The 23,799-nt window shown below is 46.0% G+C and overlaps 2 protein-coding genes across 3 annotated transcripts in view; one reads left to right on the forward strand and one right to left on the reverse strand.

Annotated features, from left to right (window-relative positions):
- LOC142571708 (uncharacterized) overlaps window positions 1–23,799 on the forward strand; it is a 163,134-nt gene that overhangs the window by 93,843 nt on the left and 45,492 nt on the right. The window lies entirely within an intron of this gene.
- Window positions 9,511–23,436, reverse strand: LOC142571709 (uncharacterized). The gene is made up of 4 exons (XM_075680253.1): window positions 23,066–23,436; window positions 21,672–21,758; window positions 15,339–15,552; window positions 9,511–9,707 (listed from the first exon to the last, which is right to left on the reverse strand). The coding sequence occupies exons 2-4, from the start codon at window positions 21,711–21,713 to the stop codon at window positions 9,532–9,534; spliced, it is 432 nt and encodes a 143-aa protein (XP_075536368.1). The 5' UTR covers window positions 21,714–21,758; window positions 23,066–23,436; the 3' UTR covers window positions 9,511–9,531.

Here is a 23,799-nt window from a genome sequence, read left to right on the forward strand (position 1 = left end):
TAGCCAAACGCTGAGAGTAAACTATGTGAAATATGTTGTTAGAGTGGGCTGTCTGTATAACCAAATGGGGCATAACAGAATGAAGCCTCAATGCAGCGATCGCACGGGTTCGCAGCGACCGACTGCGCGTCTGCATGCATGTCCGCGAACAATGTTTTGCTTTCGCTGTGAGCGCGTTTTCGCACTGTGCCATGAGCTTTAGGCCGCAGAATATGAGCATTTGACAGTATACAAGTAACCATTCTTGCGTGGGTGCTATCAGAGCTGTTCAAAATAATTTCATTGTAGAGACTTCGACGCCTACGGTGTTGCGTACTCCAGGGTAGCGTACCGTACTGCTGCCGAGAAGTAGCGACGCCTGCCTAACGAAGCTCGACCGACATTACTTATTGGGTAGCATGGCGTTGTCGGCGGGCTGCAGGCATCAGGTAGATCATGGCGACCAAGCAGGGGCGAGACGATTTGCTAGTGCGAAGCTTGCACTGTTTATTCAGAGGTAGTTGAAAGAAAATAAGGAAAGCATGAAGTCTCAAGTAAGAAGTATATCAAAGTACATTTCGGAGCCCCTTAAATAGCTCTCTACAAGTGTGGGCGGGATCTTGCTTCCATCGATGACACGTGACAGACACGGAGAGAGGGCCCCTCCTCCTGCAATACCAAGCATGGGGAGGAGAGGTCGATCCTCTCATCGACGAATCCGGGGAGAAGGTCGGGTGAATGACCCCTCCGGTGACGTGGGCTCCGGTTCAGAGAAGGTTGGGTGAATGACCCCTTCGGTGCACGTGGGCTCCGGTTCAGAGAAGGTCTGGTGAATGACCCCTCCGGTGCACGTGGGCTCCGGTTCAGAGAAGGTCGGGTGAATGACCCCTCCTGTGCACGTGGGCTCCGGTTCAGAGAAGGTCGGGTGAATGACCTCTCCGCCACGTGGTGTCAGACGCCAACCCTAACAACGGGGACTGTGATGTGCCGTCGCGACGATTCAATCTTTTTTTTCGTCTAAATTCTTGGACGTTTCCATATTATTTCTCGAGTTGCGTCGCACTGTATGTTTATCGGTGTTCTCAGCGTGCGATTCCCGCTGCTTCTTTTTTGTAATCCAGTGCATTAATTCATAACACGTGCAAACATGACCATGTGCCATGCCTTTTTTTTAATGTGCGTCTTACCGCTCCCTTTCCATTCCAGTGAACTTGCCAGTATCTATAGCATCGACAGTTTCATATACCAAACCGTCATGACATTAGTCGGGCAGCGGACTCGGACGAGCGTCTCAGCGCGCGTTTTCCGAACATCGCAGACCCGGCGCCGTAGCGGAAATCTTCCTCGCGTCTGTACTTGCTGCATACCCGAGTTGTAGCCGATGACTGTTTGCCGGTATTATGTTTCCTGAGCCAACCTTCACGCAGCTTCTTGTCCTGCGGCTACGTGTGAATAAGGCTGACACCGGGCTCCGTTGCGTATACGTCCGGCACTGCGGCACCGAGCAGTAGCCTACCATGTTGCGCGCCTTCAAAGGCAGCCACTACCTATTCTAGTGCTTTCAAGCGTTGTAAAGGAGACACTCGAAGCGGGAAAATCTCGCCACTATATGAAGACCGCAGCGTACGAGGGAATTTAAACTCTCGTTTTCAGCTCGCTTCGGCGCTCTCGAAGCAGCCCACGCGGCCGCTATGTCCACGTGATCCATAATAGCACGTCACGCCGACGGTGGCGCCAGCTTTTCCAGTGGTGGAGCTCGAGGCCAGTTGCTTCAGGCGCGCTGCACTTCGTAGCGGCCACTGTTGGGGCCGTTTTGCTATGATAATTAGCCCTCCCCCCGCTTTTTTTTTTTTTTTTTGGATACGTTTTGCGACAGTTCAAGAGCCTACGCTTCATGGAAAAGCGTCGAAATTACAGAGGTCCGAAAAGGAACAAGTAGAACTGGCGATACTGCTGCGTAAAACTCACAGCCACGAAGGCCAGCCCGGGTTAAATTGGTTCATGTTTCCTGGCAGGCCTTACGAACTAGAACGGCGAAAGAAATGGATCGCAGCTGTGAAGGTAGTTAAATGAGTCAGCTTCTGTCATCATATTTGTCAGAAGGGTTTGTTTTGTAAATCGTGCTACAGACACGTGCGCGTTTCGCAGCTTGCGCGACGCCAGCAGTCATGGCCGGGTCAGCTGCTCAACATTTAAAGTACATTTGTCATGACTGTGCTGATTTGACGACTGCTGTTGGCTGTGCCTTAGCATTTGGTATGATCAGGATAACACTGGCGTGTGTGATGAGGAATATTTTATGCCGAGGAAGCTTATTTTATGCTGGCGAGCGTTAATTCATAGACGATACTCGTTTCGGCTGCTGGCGTCAGAGCCGCAGTTTCACATGGTGGGATTTTTCTTGCGACTTTACGTTTGCGATATCGCCTTGCAAAAGCAAAGCGCATATGCAAGAAATGAATTCGCAAGCAAAATCAGACCTTGTTAAAAGTGCATAATGAACCTCGATCATTATACATGATGAAAAACGAACATTCGCGTCATATAAGTTCTGATCTCGTGGTTAACAAATCTAATTTTTCAGCTGCAGATGGCTCGGAATGGGTCCCAAACGAATCAACCAGGATATACTCTAATCATTTCGTCAGCCTACGATCGCGATTGTGAAACTCGAACTACTCGATGCGCGGACTGCGATCGACTGAATGCGTATCGAGCAAAATCGCGATCCAGTGTGACCGTGCAGCTGTAACCAGTCCACATCGAACTGTATGGCGATCTAAGGTAACAGTGTGACATGGGCATCAAATGATAGGCCGTGGTTTACAACGCGCCGGAGCGCAATGAGGCATGCATCGCCAACAGCGAGGTGTCGATTAAAAATTAGTCAACCTATTAGAAGCGCAACGTTTTCAGAGTGCCAATTTAGTGACTTCAATGTTAGTGTCACAGTAGGCTTTGCTAACGTGCAAGATAAACTCGCAAAGTTGTTTTCCCTGCAAAGAACGTCACTTGGCGTGAACGTCCAGGCCGGCCACTTCTTTCATGGAGAGAACGTGAAATAGCGTACAGCTTTTCTCCGCTGGTTAACGCAGCAGTATGAAATTGTGCTCTTATTCCTTTAATATGCCTAAACCCGCAAAAAGTATTTGCGACATCACCAAGGACCACGCTTGCACCTTCATGTACACAAAAAACGGCGAATCGTGGATATACGTGCGGTGTTCGGCGATATGTGCACGTAGTTTAAATTTCGCGCTCTTTCCACCTTCCCAGTGTCGCGCTGCTCGCCACAGGCGGCGCTGAGCAGCGCGGCAGAAGCTTACCAGCAAGTATGCAGCCTGTAGGGTGAGCAACACAGCAACAAATAACGTCAAGCGGAAAGTCGGAGAGGCTGAAATAATCTCATGGGTGGCGGCAATGGAAAAGAAACCTGGCATTAGTAACTACTTAAGAGGAAAAAACGAAATCAGGAAAGAAACAATTTATGATAACTCAAAGGGGAGCTCATTACTTTTCGAAGCGAAATCAGGATGCCTTAGAACACGCACCTATAAAGCGAGATATAAGCAGGAAGAAGAAGCATGTGCTTGCTGCGGTAAAGCTAGGGAAACGATGGAGAGTGTTTTATTAAAATGTGAAGACATCTGCCCAGCGGTCGACTTAGGCAACACTGGCCTCCTTGAAGCCCTTGGGTTCAGCGAGAGCAGGGAAAAAGTAAACATGTCCGCAATACAGATTATTAAGAGGTGATTGGAAGATTGATGGAAGTAGGGAAACGACAAAAAACGGAGACGTACAAAAGCAAAGTTCACAATAGGGGGTCAGAAAATTTGGTTGTGGGAGTTCATCGTGTTTTTTTTTCTTTATTTAACCTAGGTAGGGCATTAGGCAGTATAATAGTATAATCCAACGTTACTAGAATTTAAGAGCGTTGGTATAATCTTGGTGGCGCGACCCACCGCCCCGTTCCAAAGGGGACGCTCATAACATCCATCCATCCATCCATCCGCTGCTGCTCAGTGGCGCCGCCTGTTCACTGGATGGAGCAGTCGTTTTGAGTACTGTCGTCTCTTGCCAGCGCGATTTCGAGTGAGCGAAAGGGACAGAGCCAATTTAACAAAGACACTGCATAAATGTATGTGCAAATCTTGATAATAGCCAAGCAGAAGCAATTCAGAATATCCGAACAGCGTTTGTGATGACGGTACGTTTATGAAGCCCTGCTCAGGCAGGGCAATTGCACCAGGATAGCAGCCTCGTTCGTGCGGCTCAAATGATTCTTTTATTTTGGCGCGGCACAGTGTTTCAATGGTTCGGTCGACTCCTTATAGCCACTGCGCGCGACTTCTGGCTATTCACAAAAATCTAAAGGCACCTGAAAGTGGCGAATTTTCGAAACCTAGAGGACATGAAGTGAAACGCCACGGCTGCCCTATAGCAGCACCTCCCGTGGAAGGGTTCCAGGACTGTTTCGAGAAGTGGAAAGAGCGTGGGACTCGGTGTGTGGAAGCAGGAGGGAACTGGGGTACACTGAACGGGATTAGGACGGCGAAAACATCAGGCGACGCTTCGATTTTGTCAGGAGCGCGGTCGGATACGTTTCACACAGGCCTTGTATACATATAACTGAACGCTCACAAAAGTATAAGGTGAAAAAAAAAAAAGCAATATCGTTCCAACTTTTTTTCTTTCTTTTTGGTGCTTAGCGTTGCATATGTAGATTCAGATTGGGGAAATATCGCCGCTCTCTGTTCATGCTGCGTTGGCTCTTTGAATAAGTGTGAATGCTAATCATGGCGGCGATGACCGTCACGAAAACAGGCATTCAAGTACAGGTTCTCAAGTCGACGCAGTATATTCGAATAATATGTATAACCCAGGACGACGCATGAGAGGCACGCACGATCGTCGTTTGAATTTGTCCGGTGCGACGGTGAAATGAGGCATCTCGAGCCTCATTTCCTCGTATTTAAAATATACATTGCAAAATATACAAAAATATACAATTAACCGGTGGGTGTTATTTTATATGCGCAGGTTCTTTTGGTCCGGATGGTCATACTTCAGCGCGCTCCATTTCTCCCTTCGATATTATCCTCATTTCTGAGTATGGTTGCATGGATTCTCGCATCGCGCGTTGAAGGTTCTGCTAGTGTTTTACTTCGCGGAAGTATGACGAAGCTTGCTGTAATCCGGGGCTGCGGTCTCATCCGTATCCCGCGCAACACGCACGGTTCGCGCGAGCAAAAAAGCGCCTCGTCGCGCTTCAGTGATGTGGAGGCAATCTGTCTCTCCCCACGCTGTATCCCGGCGCCTTGTTGCGTGTTTGGCACGTGGACGGCCCTTATAATCGGCGGCCATCGCGTGGCCGAACCGGGGAGGGGGGGGGGGGGGGGGAGTCTGCGTTCTCGCAGCACGTACTTCTCGCCCTTCATTCGTTGTCCGCCATTCTCGTCCAATTTCCGATCGCGGTCGCCACCTGTTCCTCGCTCGCCTCGCGTGTGCGGGGCTGTCACGAGAATGACGCCATAACGGTCGACGTTGCGCTCCGTTGGCGGCGCCCCGTGTTCGTGGCGTTGCGCGGACGTCCGTGCGCGCGCCTTCCGCGCCGGAAGCGGGAGAGCGCGCACGACACGAGGCCCTGATGGCTATCCGATCGGGGAGCGCTGTTGTCGGCAGCCGCGACGTCATCGCCGGACGCGGAACGCGTATTTGGTCACGGCGATTAAAAGGCGCGTTTCTTACGCGCCTCTCAGTAGTGACTTCTCGTAATCCCGGACGAAACGCGTTCCACGCGCTTGCCGCTCTCAAGTGGCAACCACACGCGACGCAATTCAGCCTCCAATTTCGGCGCGGGCGTCGTATACATATGGAGTGAAAGAGAGGAGCCCACACCGAGCCCCACATTCGGCGTCGTTCCGCGTTGCGCAGAAACTTGAGCGACAGCTTGCGTGGTTTCACGGAATCAGTGTTTCGATTGGTCTCTGTACTTGGTCAGAACCAACAACATGCTCTGATTAGTCGTTTATAGCCGTGGAGTCTCCAAGCGGCTTGGAATCCGTGGTCGCAGTAGCGAAAGCTGTGTGGCTTGCTCAGCCTATAGATGTGATATGGTCGGTGCCAGATTGGGAAGGCGTGTGCGCACCGGCCGAGTGGCGTAATGTTCAGGGTCTGATGCGGTGTTACCAAGGCAGTTGCGATGTCACCAAGTGCGGGCATATATGTCCACAAGTAAAGCACTTTTCGGATAGTATTTCGTTCCTTATGGACGTTGTTTATTTGGTACTGCAGCATTTGTAGTACGGTAGAATGGGACTTATTTTACTTCGTATTTATTGACGTGGCATTGTTTGACGTGGCATTGTTTGTGCGGCGGTGCAGCGCCAAGGTGCTCGTCTGGGAAACAGGGCATCGTTCATCCCTATTCTGGACGTACGCTGATGATCTCGCTCTGATTAAACGGGTATGAGGTGCTTACCTCTTCAAGACGCGCTAATGATCTTACGAGCACTTTATACAGGGAAATGTCGCGCATATAGGACGGCTACACTTCTTGCGGGTGTTGCCTTGGCGATTCTATAAAGGCTTGCTTGATGAAGTGTCAGCCTTGATTGTCTTGGTTTCTTTGTCTTTCTTTTACTCACCGCGTATTTCCTGCTACGATTTGGGCGTTCGCGCTGTCACGGAGGCACTCTTTTGTCTGTCTTTCTCGTTTGTAGCTTCTGCTCATTCCTCGTTCTTGACTCTTTGATTGCCAGTAGCTCTCAAGCGACGTTTTCTTGTTCTTCTGCGCCTCTGTTTTCCGCCTTTTCTTCGAATATGTTGTTTCACGGAACGTTTCCGATGTGAACAAGTACTGTGCATTTCCTTTCTTGTACGAAGTGCATTTGCCTTGTGTAGAAGCAGTGGCGATTTCATGTCCGTGATGGTGGTGTAGTGCGGGACGACGTGATGGCCGCCCGGCGGTGGCATCAGAAGGCTTAGCGGCGAGCCGTGCTACGGTTCCGACGTCCAGCTCCTCCGATGACCGGAGCTCGTTTTGTCGTTCGCGTCCTCCCGCCCGTGGTGCCGTCCTCACCATATGTACCTTATCATCGTCAGCGGGGCAGCGGCTGGAGCTGCCGCCGCTTTATAGAGTATATGTCCCGGAACATCGTCTTTTATGCAACACAGTGGCACAGCCTGCTTCCTTTACTCTCAGTAGCGAGTTATTGTTTGAACTTAACCGTTAAGGTTCTCGTTTGATGCCTCTTGTACGTCATATTATATATCTCCCTCCAAGATCTGCAACCACGAAAATTTATGCTTGTGACAAAAAAGATACTTAGCGTTCGCGCTGGTTCGCGTCACCTTTTCTGAAGCCTCTGTGGTGTCATATGTCTAATCATGAAAACAGTTCAAAAGAAAAAGCAAATGCGGGCAAAGGCACAAAGATTGGCACCTAAATTTCGGAAGCAACAGCCGTCATTCAGCGACCACATGCTAGAAGGCGCCACAGTACCGCGCTGCATAGCGCTGCAGCGAACATACAGGCGCTTTATCTTCTGTGCAAGCGAACCTGATCGTGCCATCGCAAGTTCTTCCAGTCGCGCTTTTATCCGAAGAGCATTTCGTATTTTCTTTGTCTTTTTGTTATCTAATATAATTTTTTTTTCGTCACTCATTGATGGAGCGAGTTTCTGGTTGGGTCGGCCACTTGAATCTGTCCTCATTTGAAAGATAGAGTGTACAAATTGCGAAGGTCATATGTCGAATGACCGAGTTAAGTGTTCCGCAGCGGATGCGCACTTTGGTTACGCCCCGTGACGAGGAGTAGCCGCGAGAAAGCAGTCGGTGCTGTTGAGCTACGAACCGCATGACGAGCATAACAGAAGTATATGAACGATATGGCTGACGGCCGGGCTACACGGTTTTATGTGAGGCACCCTTGTGTCGCCTGAGTAAAAGTGGCCCGTACGCTTTAAATTCATTCTCTCATTATACCGTGTGGCAACCCATGCAACACGTGAAAAAATAATAAGCAACTCTGAAGAAAGAAGGAAAAAGAAAGAGCCGGGGCACTGAAGGTGGCTCGCCGGTGCTCGATGGGGCCGTCAGGCAGTTGAGGACGTCTGCGGCGCCGACAAAAGCTCGCTGAGCTGCTTTCGCCTTGTCTCTTCGAATGCTCGCTTCATTTATTTTATTTCTGTCACGCTTGCGCGGTGCTTTCTTTTCACTCCTTCCAATCGAGCTTTCTCGCGAGTAATCGGAAAGAAAAATAAAGAAGGAAAAAGAAAGCGGGGGAAACCCGTTCCGTCTCTCCAGCACTGGCCGTCCGGCCAGATTTCCAGGGACCTTTTGCGACCTGGCTACGCTCCTCCTTCTCTTCGTCGATCGCTTTTCATTTCGCTAAGCGTCGCGCGCCAGCTCCCGCAAAGCTCCGAGGCACGTCGCCTTGAAGATTCCGAGACGAAGGACTCGTGTGACAAGGACGGGCCTCTGCATGCGCGCGAGGGTCCTCGCGTTGAGGTTGTCTTGGGAGTCGGTGGTAGATTTTGTCCGGGTATATTTGTCTGCTTTATCTCGGGTAGGGAGGTTGTTGTCGACCCTCAAGCGTCCGACCAAGTTAGGGTGCGCCCGAAGGCGTCCTGGCGCTGCTCGTTGTGTTCGCCTCTTGTGATGACGCAAGGTTGCGTCGCTCACCCGTGTGTGGCGGTAGTAACACTTGAGCGGCCGTATTGCATCACCCGTCTGACCCGCGCGATCTTTGTAGCGCGAACACGCTGGGCAACGCAACGGCGTCTAAATGAAATGCTTACTGCAGCCTCGATCTGCACTGCCTTTCAACCTGCGCAGACCATGCTTATGGATGGTTTTTCATTGTTTCAGTCGCGTTTTATGGGAGAAAGCCGTTAATGCGTACCTTAACTGTCTAGCGAACGGTCGTCGCCCGACACATTTGTCTATGGTGAATGGAAAACGGCATTTACTCTCTCAGCAGTATTTCCCATGCCAGCTATTAATTATTATTGTGTAGATGTATAACATAGCTTGCCTAGCTTTATGAGCTTGAGACGGTAGAAACGTGCACAAAAGTAACATGGATGAGAAAAGAAAGAGGACAAGTGCTTCCCTATTGAAAATTTGCCCGATGCTGGGCATAGTGGAATCCATCATCCATCATCATGGTGGATTATGGTAGTGGGTGACATGGTGGGTGACGGGTGGCACGGTGGGTGCTGGGCGGCATGGTGGTTGCTGGGCACGGCGGGTGCTGGGCAGCATGGTGGTTGCTGGGCACAGTGGGTGCTGGGCGGCACGGTGGGTGACGGGTGGCACGGTGGGCACTGGGTTGGATATCATCGTGGGCGCAGCACGTCAAAGGCAAGTTGTGTGATGAATTGAAGGAGCAGCCATTGCCATTCGGAAGCTCATGACGGGTTATCTTTATGTGATGTTGAGTCTTGTGAAGTGTACAGTCTGTATATACATGTTGCCAAGATGCGGCTATTTTCATGCCATAACAAATCAATATGTAAAGCACCATACTACGTAGCATATCATCACACTTTATTGAAAAAGCATCACTGGACTTGTACTGTATTTACTTTTCCACTCGCTTGCTCTGGCGTCCTGCTTGTGTAAAAGAGAGCTCCAAAGGTGCTTTCGCAGGGAAGCAAGGTGGTTCTCCGGATGTGGTGCAGGTGGCATCATTGGATGGTCACTTATGTATTTCGCCAGGCAGTCTAAAAGGAGAGTGCAATAAATATATAATTAAATTGTTTTTCCAATGATTTCTAGCAATAAGTGAATGAAGGAAATCTGCTCTTATCACTTCAAAAAAAGTTTCAGATAACAAAATGCAGCAAATGTTACACACAAACATGCTACCCAATGCGCAAAGCCAGATCAGGTTTATTTGCAGTCAGAATACGTACACATGCATCACATTGTTTTGCAGATTCACATGGGATTTTTGTATGTTTTTTGCCAAAGCCACGCCTCTTCTCATCTGGAGGTTGGCTTAACTGCAAAATTTAGACACATGGGAGCTGTACTCAAAGCCTTATGGGGTGGATATTTGGCTTCTGATTTTGCATAATTTGTCTGCTCTTCAACCACCCAAATACCTGTCAAATTCAGAGAGCCACAATTTGGCTACACTGTCTCTAACGCATGCAGGGGAGCTGCAAGGTGCAAGCTGTCTGATTTGTCCATTCTGTCATTTGTTAGCTTTACTTGTTGCTCGTGCAGTTGGTGAGGAAGTCGTAACTTTAGCATTTGCCATATAGGCATAAAAGATTTCATGTAAAAGCTGTATAATGGCTGGCTTGCAAGCTTTATTTAGCTGCAAATGATGGCAACTAATGTTTTAAAGTGAAGCTTTTTTTGCCTCTTCTCCCAACATTACGGGCGCTGCAGCTGCTATGGTCTTGTCATGCGTGCCGTTGGATTTCTTGCAACATTACTAGATGGCGCTCACCTCTGCACATCCTGACTGGCGCTGCTGCCCCAGCATTTCACCGTTAGTGTGTATTGCGCGTGCTGTGCTGGTTTTAATTTCTATGCGAGAAAAATGCAGCTGCTGGGCTGTGATAGTGTAAACATTAGAATCGTCCTTTGTCTGAAGAGAGCGCTTTGAGCTGGAATCTCAACAGTGTGTTGGCCATGTATGTAGAAGGAGCCCATTAACACGCGCCAGCAAGGCGTGCACTCGACGTCGAGGACACCCAGACTTGAAAGAAGTGTCACACAGAACAGGAGCGTCTTCGCTACGCAGCGAAATGTAGTGCAGACCGCGAATTTATGTATACATTGTATACATACAATTACAATAGCTAATTGAAGTATGCACAGCCTCATAATTCAATTAAAGTTTAATATTTCTGCCATGATGCGGTGCGCCATGTGAGGCAATGACAACGCTCCATTCCTTCTCAGAGATTATGAACAATGACTCGCAACAACGCCTCAAGCAAACACATCTCCCTGTGTGTTCTGTGGGCTATGCAGACAAACAGAAGTGGTGCATGCAAGGTAATGCTTAACATCAACTCGCCACTTTCGTATTGGACTAAACACTGAAAAAATTACAAACTTGCCACTAACATCACCGTTAATTATTGTCAATCAAAGCAAACAATGTGTGCTTCGTGTACATCGATTCTCACAGTGCATGGCATCTGCCATTTTTTTTCTACTTTTCAATCTCCATATTGCTACTTTGCTAAGGTAACCTACATCTTCAATGTAAAAAAAGCCCAAAGAAGCATCTTAACGTAATACAGAGCAATCTTTCATGCTCGTCTGTTTAAAAAAAACATATTTATGTAGGAAATGAAATCTTCGGCTGAGTGTTGATGCGACTACAAGAGTACCTGGTACTTTGATCCATAAAACAATTGAATCTTGGCAGAAGAATGCCAGTTACAGCCACACTATACAGTCCTTTCTAATCCAGGCTGGCGGAAAGCACTGGAATTCCGCATGATGCCCAGCACCTTGCTTTTCTTGGCACCGACAAGAGGCATGAAAATTTTAGGATGCTTTGCGTAGAACAAGATCAGCTATGCAGATCAGAGCGTACATGCGACTAATGTTCGAGGTGCTTTCTTTGTGTAGCAGTTCTTTCCTCATTCTTATGCTTAAATAAAATGAGATCACTGAAAGTATGCCGAAAGTGCTGATAGGCCATGTCTTACAAGCTTCAATAATCAGAACATCTAAAATCAAGAAAGCGGCTGACAGATGGAATAGCACACAGTGGTTTGAAGGTTATAAACATGGATGAGGTGCCTCAGAAAGGCTGACCAACTTTTGAGCTATCTTCGTCAAAAGTGGCCTGGTCAGCCTTGCCATGTTAGTTTTAAAGGACTAGTAGGGTGACATCACGTGCAGTTGTTGTCAGTGGCAGCTGGTTGTAAAGGGAGAGACTTTAAAGAGAATGAGCGCTGTCGTCTGACGTCTGTAAGCATGGTTCCTAAGACGAGGGCACAAGACCGTGAGAATAGGAAGGCGGCGAGAAAAGAAACAAAAGAAAAGGAGAAAAAAAGAGATGCCAAGAGGCAAAAAAAGAAAGACAAGAAAAAGAAGGGCATGGGAGCGTGTTAAGGAAGTGAGGGGTTAGGGAGCATTCAGGAGTGTCATTGGCGGCATCTTTCTGCCGTTTTAGAAGAACTGGTCAGGCGGTCAGTGTGCGAGTAACAAAAAAGACCCCAAAAGATATCAGTTGAAAGAATGACTTGAGTAGCGTAGCAGAAACGCGTCGGGTAATGTTGAAGAAATTAAGATGGCGACAAGGAGTCTGGGATGCAATGTATGTGGTAGCTGGCAGGCAGAGGCATGGTGTTTTAGGGATGTCAGCCTCAGTAGCTCAACGCAGGTGTCGTCACAGTGGTATATAGAGCTGGTGATACCCTGTGTGACTGATGCGCAGAAAAACGTATCCTGGCATCTGGGATTTTGGATTGTGGTGGTGAGGGTGTTCAAAAAATATGATAGAAAACAGACAAAAGGGGGGAACTGAAAGTGGAATAACAAATAGGAGGGTTACATGAGCAAAAGCGGGCGCAGGCAGGTGTACATGGGAAAAGGGGTCATACAGTTGATATAAACATTAAAACACGAAAGAATATATTAAATTGAGTAGTAAGCAGGTAAAAATTAGAAACGGTGGAATAGGTGAGGTTAAGAATTAAGTTTAGCTGGTGGCACAATGTGTTTTGCGCCTTGGTTGATGACATGAGGCTTTCCGATTTAAGTTACAGCTTTAAAGTTTTTAAAGATTCTAAGTTGCTGTGTTAAATTGATTCCCATTGGATGTAGGCATTTAAACTTGTGTATGAGGTATGATTCCAGATATTTCCTCTAGCGAGGTGAGCGGAAATTTGTAGTCTATAGAGCCTTGCTTTGTCACATATGACATGTTCATTGAAGTGGCTGGCTACTCCTTTAGGTAAATTGTTTTGTATCTGCGCGGTGACCGTTCAGTCTTTTATGATTTTTTTGTCCTGTCTCACCTATGTATTATTTGCTACAAGTGGCACATTCTAGACAGTAGACTACATTGCTTGATGTGCAGATGAAACTCGAAGTTACGTTGTTTGAGTAATTTGATGCTATACTTATTACTGTAGTAGTAGATTAAATATGTTTGCATGTAGAGCACCCGGGTGGCCACAGGGACTGGTTCCTAACTTCGTTGTTGTTTTTAGTTTGGCACATACAAGAATATCCTTAATATTATAGTGTTGCATCTCAAGACTACTCTGGGCAGAGCGGGAAAAATCTTGTTTCTGGTTGCTGGTGAGAATTGGGTAGTATTTATTGAGGATGTTGTTCATGTTTGGGAGTGTGAGAATTTAGTAGTAAGAAGAGGCGCTGTTCTTGTGATCCTAGGTTGGGGCTTGAGCACGTCGGCTCAGTCAAGTTTCGTTGCATCGGTGCAGGCTTTCTGAAGGGCACTCTTTGGGTGGTTCCCGTTTGATAGGGTTTCTTTAGGGTGATCAAGTCTATCTATGTAGTCTTGGTTTTCAACACACATGTGACGTAGCCATGTGCTTGGCCTTTAAAGATGCCTTCTTTGCAATGTGGCTTGATGGTGGCTTGTATATTCTAGGTACTGTTGTTTGTCAAAAGGTTTCCATACAGCATTGTCATTAGTGTCCCAGTGTCAATGTATATTGTTTAGTCCAGAAAGTTTATGCGCTCCACTGAAGATTTTGATGCGAATTTTATTGTTGGCTGAAAAGAATTTAGAAATCCTACATATTTATCTAGGCTGTCTTGACCATGTCACCATATTATGAATATGTCGTCTATGTATCGTAGGTATGTGTGGGGCCTGTCAGTGCAGCGCAATAGGAAGTCTGTAGAATCCCCATAAATATGTTCGCATAAATATGTTTTCCCATGTACATCTGCTTCCGCCCGCTTTTGCTCATGCCACCCTCTTATTTGTTATTCCAATTTCAGTTCACCCCCATATTTGTCTGTTCTTTATTCTATTTTTTCGAAACACCCTCACCAACATATTCCAAAATCCCAGGCGCCAGGATACCTTCTTCGGTGCTTCAGCCACACAGGGTATCGCCACTTCTGCATACCGCTGTGACGACACCTACGTTGAGCTACTGGGACTAACGTCCCTAGAAAGACCGTGCCGCTGCCTTCCAGCTACCCTATGCACTGCATTCCAGACTCCTTGCTGCCATCTTAACTCCTTCTAAATTATCCGACGCATTGCTGCTATGCTACTCAAGTCATTCTTTCAACTAATGTCTTTTCGGGTTGTTTTTGTTACTCGAGCACTGACCGCCTCACCGGCTCCTTTAAAGCCACAAGAACATGCTGCCAAAGACACCCCTGAATGCTCCCTAACCTCTTGCTTCCCTAACACCTTCCTATGCCCTTCTTTTTCTTTTCTTGTTCTTTCTTTCCCTCTTGGTCTCTTTTTTTTCTCCTTTTCTCCCCGCCTTCCCACTCCCACTATTGTTCCTACGTCTTAGGAATCATGCTTACAGACATCAGGTGACCGCGCTCATTCTCCTTCAAGTCTCTCCCTTTACAACCAGCCACTCCCGACAACTGCATGTGACGTCACTCTACTAACACTTTAAAACCAACATGCCGAGGATGACGAGGCAGCCTTTGAGAAGATAGGTCCTCCTAACGAAACGTTGGCCACCCTTTCCGAGGCACTTTATCCCTGTTTATAACTTTTACATCCCAATAATCAGAATAGTGTTTTGAAATTGCATGGCTGTGAATGCTGCAGATTGTAAAGCAGCACATCAGTTGACCACAGTCAACACTTTGGACGGCAGTAGTTTAAAAAGCTTCTTTTAGACCATACAATTTGCCAAGCTGTGTCGGAACCCAATTTTCTTGAGAAGCATTATTTCAAAAAAGTGAAATGAAAGCTGCAGCGTGAAAAGCTACAATAACGCATGCCAAGTCTACATTAGAAATTTCAAAGACAATGAGGTGCTTAAATGTTCACTTCTGTTAAGACAATGAGCAGCAGGTGAATGCAAGCTATCAAGGTCCTGTCAAAATTAACCGCTCGTGTAGCCACCCGACTTTCTTGATTGTTTTTAATTGAAACTGATTATGGGGGAAACTTTGTGGGCGTTTTTCGCCGGAAACCCATATCCCGAAATTATCTTGTGCTGTTTTTCATACCCACAGAGACATTTAAATTGTGTGTCGAGACACAGTGCATATACAGCAGAAGAAAAAGGTGTAATATATAGGCACTTGCCTCATTCTTGCTTTGGCATTTCTTGTCGCTCTGTATACATCATGTAATGCTAACTCATTCAGATAACTTGTAGATATGCAGTTATGTTTCTCAAATGAGGTGACTGTTGACTTACTCTTCAAAGCAGCCACTTTCTCCGGTATTGCCGGAAGCTTCCAAGATGCGCGGCACATTGTCCGGCAGGCCTGTCCAGTCAGGCTGCTTTCACCTGCTTGCACTGGTGTCCACAGGTGCCATGCCACCTCTAATGGGCACTTTCCGTCGGAAGCAGACTTGAATATGTAATGCCACTTGTTGAGTGGCATCACAAATCCCACACCAATCTGTACCTGCAACAGATATGAAGTGTTTTTTTCCTGAGCAGTATTCTTAACACTAAAACGCACTTGTATAAAACAATATGATATAGGTTAATTAGATCCGTCAATTTCTGATGCAACTCTATAATTTCCTATTTCTGCCCCTCGAACAAGTTTAAAGAAAACTGGGGTTAAACCCAACCTCACCAAGAAATTCATTTTTGTGTAAAGGATTAAACTAATAAAATTTTCCCATTTTAAGGGCAGCAAACACTCATATTTCGTACAGTCTAACCTTGCAATAATGAAATTAACAGAGAAAGCGAAACAATTGATTCAAATAGGCGCACCGCCATGCAGAGAACAGTGCAAGAACGAGTGACGTCAAGGCCTCCACGATTGCAGTGTCACACGGAGAACAGTGCAGCACGTTACATAGAGACCTACGCGCGCCAGTCTCCAAAATCCACCACCATCACACACTACATGGCCTTGTTCTAAAGAACATTGGAGACATGCCTTGAAAGTAAGATTACCCTTGCATGGTTGAAAACAAGTGAATTCCCTTGTGGGCTCTGAAAACCACTCGCACCACTCACTCATCTCAGCAGTTATATTTTCGTCATGACTAAACTGCAGCGACGAATGCGCCAAGTTCCGTCACAACTTCAAACTTCAGAACTCAGTGTGCACGCTCCTTTTACTGCGACCAGGTTTAAAATGTTTGTTGTAACAGTACAGCGCTAGTACAGCGGCAGCGGAATTCTCTTTAGGGACAATTGCACCTTCTACATCTTTTTGTAGGTTTTTGCGCAATATGTGCGTTGCTGTTTTTTGTCATTAAGCCCTTCAGTTGATGTCTAGCGCCCGTTCAGACTGTGTCTCTTTGTGTGTGTGTGTGCCCTTGCACTTGTCATGATGTCCAAGTTCAGCTACCACCAACTAGAACTAACTTTTGCATTAATCAGAAGTACATATTAGCACGCTTTATAAAAAGCCAAAGGATTAGCACTATGCTGACCGGAAATGAGAAATGGTAAAAATATTCTGGCTGAAAACAACATTTCATGTTTATCAACACTGACGGGCAAGTAATTAAGAAAGTTGGTGTACGTTAATGTTTACCTTTTGAGTGATACAAGGGACAGAAAGAAGACAACAAGACACAAAAGCTACCAATTCAACATTAATTTTGGTGCAAAAATTTAAGATAATATTTATACTGCGTGTGCCCTTGCACTGCACAAGCGATCTTTTAAGACAAAGGGCACAAGTTGCAATACAAATGTACAAAATCATGATAAACAGTACTTGCATAAAAATAGAACAAATAAGCACGGAGTGATCCCTATTCCGTGTCATTTAGAGAGTATTCCTCTTTGTAATGCAATCATAATGAGCACTGGCTGACAGATGTCCCTCTTTTTTAAATGGTATGCCTCAGTGATATTGTTGATCAATCGGTTGCCTTAAGTAAACAAAAGAGATGAACAATCTAAATCTGGCGTACATCACCAGTTGTGTCAATGCATTGTCAAGTGGGACGAGCATGCTTGTCCCTTGAGTGAATAATGGTGCTCTCCTGGGCACATGCTTATACAGCGGCCAGTCTGCCCCATGTACAAGACCGTCTATTCTTAGTACGAAGATGGTGCAGAGTGGCCGAACTCCGCGGATTGCCAGCGCGCATTGCATGGCTGTGCAACGGAGCTAAGCGGCGCAGGCGCACAGGGGCTTAGAGGTGGGACTTCATGTCATGTGTCATCCGCTAAAGCATGGCGTGCTCCCGCACTTCAGCAGATGACACGAAGCTCCACATCCCCCCTGCGCCATGCACGCTGGCACTCCGCGGGGCGTGGTCACGCTGAGTCGTGTTCGTGCCAAGAGTTGACGACCCTGTGAATTTGACCAAACATACACATGAACAGAGGCATAGAATACACTACTAATGACGGACACAAGACATATTTAGTGGTAATTTATACAAATCTCCTTTCCCTGGACGCCTTTCTCAATGCGCTTGTGGAATGCTATGCACACATATTTCGAGAGAAAAAATAAAGTAGGCAGGTATGCCGCACAGTCCACAAGTGAACTGAGAAAAGCGAGCAGGCAAGTGAGGTACGCTTGGTTAAACATACCACGAAATATGTCTAGTGTGTGTTAGGGGCAGTGTACTGCATTCCAATGTTAGGAAGCTGACAGGCCAGGAACTAAATATGTACCAAAGAAATCACCACATTTTACCGAGAAGACCGGCATGCTCGTCTGACTTGGCCGTGCATTGCCGCGATAGGGCTTTAGGCCAGATTAAATTAGTTTATCTGTTTCCACCCACGGTGAAAAACTGACAAGAGAAATCAGAGAGGCATACCACAAGACGTGTGAGCAAGCCCCCATTATGAATGCATGAAAAAAGGCGTCCTTTCTAGATGACAAGGGATAGAAATTAGTCTGACTATTCACCTTTTTTTACGCAAATACTGTTTATTGTGATTTTTTGCCTTTGTATTACAACTCACATTTTCCTTCTGAAGGAACTTGTGCACAATATAAGCACACATTCAGTGTTATTTTTATTCCTTCTATCAAAATATTCAGTCATCACTGGTCATGTTGTATGGTCTCCCTTCCTTCACTGTGTAAATTTTGTCCTCAAGTTATATGAACTGACTTGCAAACTCAAAACGACACTACAAATTTCACCTAGAGGATACGGCTGGTTCTCAGAAAATGCACCAATACGGCGACAGGTGTCTGTTGGCACACTGTAGCAATAATGGGTGGAAGCTACCTTTGACATTGCTGCAATACATCAGTTGTCACATGGCTACAACCCTTAAGAAACAACAGAAATGTAAGTGCACAGCAAAAACAAGCAGGTTCATCAACCACAAATTTGACTTCAGCAGCCAGAACATAGACAGTTTCATGTAGCTAAAGCATTAGCTAATATGTGGAAAATACATGCACAAGCACCCTTAGCTTGAGATACCTGCATACCAACATAAAACCATGAGTTGCAGTGCATATGATGCTTGTTCTTGACACTAGTATTTTGTGAAAAATACTTTTTGGATTACGTACCATGCTTTCAATTCATTTGCCCAGTAATCAAAGGCTTTTGACAGCATTACACTTTGTACTTGCTAGTTGAAAATATTCTCACGTGAACAGCACCAAGCAGAATAAATAGAAAACTGCCCACTGTGCTAACCAAATATGTGGAGAGACCCAAAGTAATAGAATTATTTCTGGACCGCTGTAGACTTAGAGCTTGTTGGCTGATAGTCACTATTAAAATTACACCACTGCCAAGCAGATGTTCTGTGTGGTGCTGTTGAAATCAAGTTCACTTGATGAGCAACATAGCAATAACCAGCAAATGCTTTAGCAATAGCGAGCAGGCAATCTTGCATGTGCAAAACTGCATGCTTATTTAATGATAGTGCATCAATAGACTGAACTATGTACCAACTATGTGGTCTATGCAGTATAGACAAAGTCGAAAACGATGCAACTGGACACAGACTCTGCCACAATGCCTACTTGCATGAATGGGTATAGCTTAAGAAGAATATAAATAAATGTAGAGAAAGAAAGCAAGCTTACTAGAAAACTCTTCACTGCTGTAGTACTTACAGCACAGTGAATACTGGCCTTCATTTACCATTTAAAGAAATTCAAGCTCGTGTCTATTGTTCTGGGAACTTGAGAAATAATTGTGAAAAAATGGAGAAGGTTGGGCTAGTTGGCGTTGACACAGCTCCTGTGACATAGTTACTAGCACAAACAAGGCGTACGGAATAAAGGTCGGACTAGCCAAAGCGGTAGACTTCAACTGACAAGCTTTATTCAGAAGAAACATGCAAACAGGCCACCGCATGCTCAGTTAATGTGGAGACAGATGTATAAACGAATGTGCCACATAGGGGATAACGAAATGCACATAGAAGCTGATAAGCATCCACAAGAAGCCATTACAAAGCATTCACCAGATTTTTCTGAAGACACAACACTTATTTATTAGCTGGTACCAGTGATGGAGTGCTTATGCATTCATCAGCAGCTTTCGAAATGCAAAACACATCAAACATTTCCCTATATAACTGCCTGGCAAACTGACTGAGCACTTGTGTGCTATGAAAACATGGGGAGCACTTATGAATACTTTAACAGTGATCAGCCAAGTAGCCAGCGCCTGTGAGAGCATTTACAGCATTCCGGTACTCCCCAAGCCACTCATTCAGGCACCTGTTTGTTCAATATACCACTTTCCACAGGGAAGTGCAATGTAGCATACCACCACTACATTTCAGTTAACAAAGCAGGTGACATGCTCCTTAGTGCATGTACGTTGACGCCTGGCAATGTTTACCAACTTGCATATTCTTGTGAGCATTAGCGGTGCTGAAAAAATGCCTACACCAAACTTGTTCGCCACCTTTCTTCTAGGCGGTGGGACACCCTGTGTATGTATGGCAGAGCTGCACGGCTACCACTGGGACATGCGTTACTGCACGTCCAGTGGGCAATGTGGTAGTGCTAATGACTTTCTTGTGCTGGCTTTGCTGTTAAAAACATTGTGGGTGTTCAGTAGGACTCAAGTTCACACATGAGTTGCCAGAAGATGATCACCTGCAATCATTCGATATTCGTATAATTTTAAATCATACTTTCCTTATTATATATACTCTCGTAGAAAAACGAAGCCCTTGCTCGACTACCGTTTGGCATACTCCATGTTAAAGGATGCATAGCTCCTAGCTGCCCGAGAGCTGTTCTGGTTAAATCTTGTGCACCAGGTTTCCTGCAGCGCTCAGCAACAAGCGAGCCATTTATGTAGGGCCGGGTATCTCGTTAACACCTTGGTGTCAACTACTGGGAGCCTCATTAAAGAGGTAAAAACAGATCTGGCAGCTGCTCGGTGCAATAACGCACGTGCCAGTGGGCGCCCTGTGGCTGTGCCATCTGTACATGGGGTGTCCCACCACCTAAACAATGTGGCAAACCAGTGCAGTGTAGGTGTTTTCTTCAGCGCCACTAGAGCTCGCAAGAATGTGCAAGTTGGTAAGCAACGCCGGAAATCAGGGTACATGCACTAAGGAGCATGTCACCCACTTTTTTAACTGCAATGTGGGGGTGGTATACAAGATTTCACTTCCCTGTAGAAAGTGCTGTATTGGACAAAAGGGCAGGTTCTTGAATGAGAGGCTTAGGGAGCACCGGAACGCTGTAAACACTCTAGCAGGCACTGCCCATTTGGCTGACCACTGCTGAAGATGTGCTCGTAAATGCTACCTGTGTTTTCAAAACAAGCAAGTGCTCAGACGGTTTGGCAGGCAGTTAGATAAGGAAATATTTGGTGTTTGGCATTTCAAAGGCTGATGATGAATGTGTAAGCACTCCTTCACTGGAACTCACTGATAAAGGAGTGTTTGTTGTACCTTGAGAAGAACCTGCTGAATGCTTTTTAATGGTTTGTTGTGGGCAGTATTGGCTTTGTTGCGCATTTGGTTTCCTCCCATGTGGAACATTTATTTATGCATATTTCTGCAGATATTTTTGAGCATAAGGTGGGGCCTCATTGCGTGTTTTCTGAATAAAGCTTGTAAGTTGAAGTCTAGTGCACTGTCTTGTCCAACTTTTTTCAATTAGTCTTGTTCGTGCAAGTAAACCTCACAATAATTGTAATACCAATGTTAAACAATGGTAAGCATGCTGCATGCTTAGACCTGTGACATATTTGGCCCATTACACTTTTAATCCTTACGTGTGCAGAAACTGCACAAGCGTGTAGCCTAAACGAAAAAAAAAGTGGATATAAAAGGTGTAACACAGGAAAGTTTCAAATCAATAAAACAAAATAACAAGAGGTAGATATAATGTGTACTAAGCAAAATAAAATGTAACGTGCAGCCAAGTGATTGATGCAAGAAAAAATAAACCTCAAGACATGTTAGGTCTAGTTTTAAAGTGAACAAGGTAATGTGTACATAATGTCTACAGACACAAATAAGCAGCAAGTTGAATAAAGTTGAGCAGATATTTAGCCCATTTAGTAAGCACTGCTGAGTAATATGTCCATAAACTTATTGACGAATGATACCGAGATCCTACTTTTGCAAACACATACACTTCAGTCATACCTGACCAGACCATCCGATTACACACAGTGCTGCTGCAGCCATAGCTCCTCCCTGACTTGGACACTGTTGTTGGTCACGGCCTTGCCCCTGCAAGATAGGTTCTGTGTTAACTTATAGCAGTGGCACTTTAAAGAAGTCATTGTGAACACATGCAAGGAGCACAGAAAAAGTCACAAAAACAATGTTTGCACCACTGCAGGGTGGGAACAGAGCACAAGGTCAAAGTTACTGATGAATATTGTGATAATAGGGACCTTTTCATGACAATAAAATTTTTAAGACCTACAGCTACAGTACATTACAAACAAATGTTTGTTTGCGTAACAATTCATTTTTTTTTCTATCAGTTAAGCAACTTTCCCTTGTCATCTCTAGTTATGTCAAAGTTATGTCAAAACACCTTGTCTCAAAACGTAAGCTGTAGTAGTAGCAAGCCGTAATTGCTTAAATTTTTTTGCCCGAACCCTATGAGGGAGATTTTGTGCGCGACGGCTTTGAGCGAGCAAACGGGCCGTCGCGCGAACATATCGCTCGTTCTTTGTCGCCTGGTTCTGGAAATCTAGAATTCGTCGCTCGTCGCCCAGAAGTGCTATGAGCGAACAGACAATAGCGCGAAGCCGGAATTGTACATCAGTCGAGTACTACCGCTTGTTGCACGGAACAAGCAAACGACTATTTTGATACGTGCAAGGTTAAGAACCTACTGCAAGACTTTAAAGAAATGTTTTACGCTGCTCCTTTGAGTAAAACACAGCAAACTAAATTAATAAATCACACTTTTGACGCGTATTTGCTGCCCTCATACCGGCAACACCGGGGAGACGGCTCTCAATGTCGTCGCTCGCATAGGGTACGACTTGTACGGAACGAGCTAGCGCGACACCCATCTACATCGCGTCTCTGTAGCGCGCAAGACCGCTCGCATGGGGTACGACTTGTAGGGAACGAGCGAGCGCGACAACCATCTACATCGCGTCGCTGTCGCGCGCAAGATCACTTGCATGGTGTTTATACTTTTTCCCAATAACTGCTCACAAACCAACAACCGCGTAAACAGACATTATTTTCAACCTCGAAGCATAAGTAAGAGAGGAAACGTCATTGCAGTAAGAATAGGTAAAGAGGCAGATGAGTCTTTATTATCCAACTTTAGCAGAAAAGTGGCAGCTCGCGCAAATGAGGACTGTTGCCGAACCTAATCCCTCTCACCGGAAGGAAGCGCTCACCAAGACTTTCAATTTAGCATTAAGCCAATAAACTTGCGCAAGCAAATTATGTCAACCAACGATCAGCAAGCATCGGCACAGTCAATGTCGTCGCGGGAGTTCGATTTCTTACGCTCGCAAGGCACTCTAGGCACACACGAGAAGCAAGCACAGCATGCGTGTACTCACCTTTTAAATGGTACGATGTGGTCGAAAAGCGCCCTCCAAGTTGCCGGAGCTGCAAAGTTATTCCAGCATACATGCAGTTGCGTAGTGGACGACCTGCGGAACGCTAATAATGCGCATCATTTCTTTGCGGCGCCCACCGAACTCTCCACAACCACCACGGACAAAGGGAACGCACTCCATGGCATGAAAATCGTTGGTCCACGTTTGCCTGGCGCACGACGCATACCGCGAGTTTGCAGCGAGACACAAGCTATCTTCTGGCACTTTTGTGCACGCGAACTATGTCACAATTCATTACAGCAAACGCAAAAACACGATCAAACAAACACATCGTAGCAACTCGTACGACCGACAGCACATGTAAACAAGAGAACAAGATTGGTGGATGGATACTACGAGCAACCACTTTGAAACGGGGTGGTGGGTGGCGCCACCTGTGAAATTGGGAGTTTGGTTGGCCTCCGCTATGACTAAAATATTAACCAGCACACACTCGCTTTGTGCCTTGTTGCGCCCAACTGCATATAGATGTTGCAATACATAAACAACCATCGCACAGTTTATATTATTCGCTATACTTTAGCGCAGAAAGAAATTCTATGACGTGTTTTCGATTTCCAGGAGCTTCCGTCGCATGCGGGCAGTAAAAAGATGGCCTTCGAGATTCGCGTATGCCATTCTTAGGAAGCCTTCTCTGGGCTGTAATTTGAAGAAATATATATAAAAAGGTTTAG

This window comes from Dermacentor variabilis, chromosome 2 (genome assembly GCF_050947875.1).
Source record: "Dermacentor variabilis isolate Ectoservices chromosome 2, ASM5094787v1, whole genome shotgun sequence".
Lineage (NCBI taxonomy): Eukaryota > Metazoa > Arthropoda > Arachnida > Ixodida > Ixodidae > Dermacentor > Dermacentor variabilis.

Bases quoted from the DNA above. Each gene is read 5' to 3' on its own strand.
- LOC142571709 (XM_075680253.1), bottom strand. From the start codon at position 21,713: ATGGCTGCAGCAGCACTGTGTGTAATCGGATGGTCTGGTCAG. The intron at 15,553-21,671 runs GTATGACTGAAG...TATCTGTTGCAG, and splicing joins TAATCGGATGGTCTGGTCAG to GTACAGATTGGTGTGGGATT. The intron at 9,708-15,338 runs GTAAGTCAACAG...CTCTCCTTTTAG, and splicing joins GAAAGTGGCTGCTTTGAAGA to ACTGCCTGGCGAAATACATA.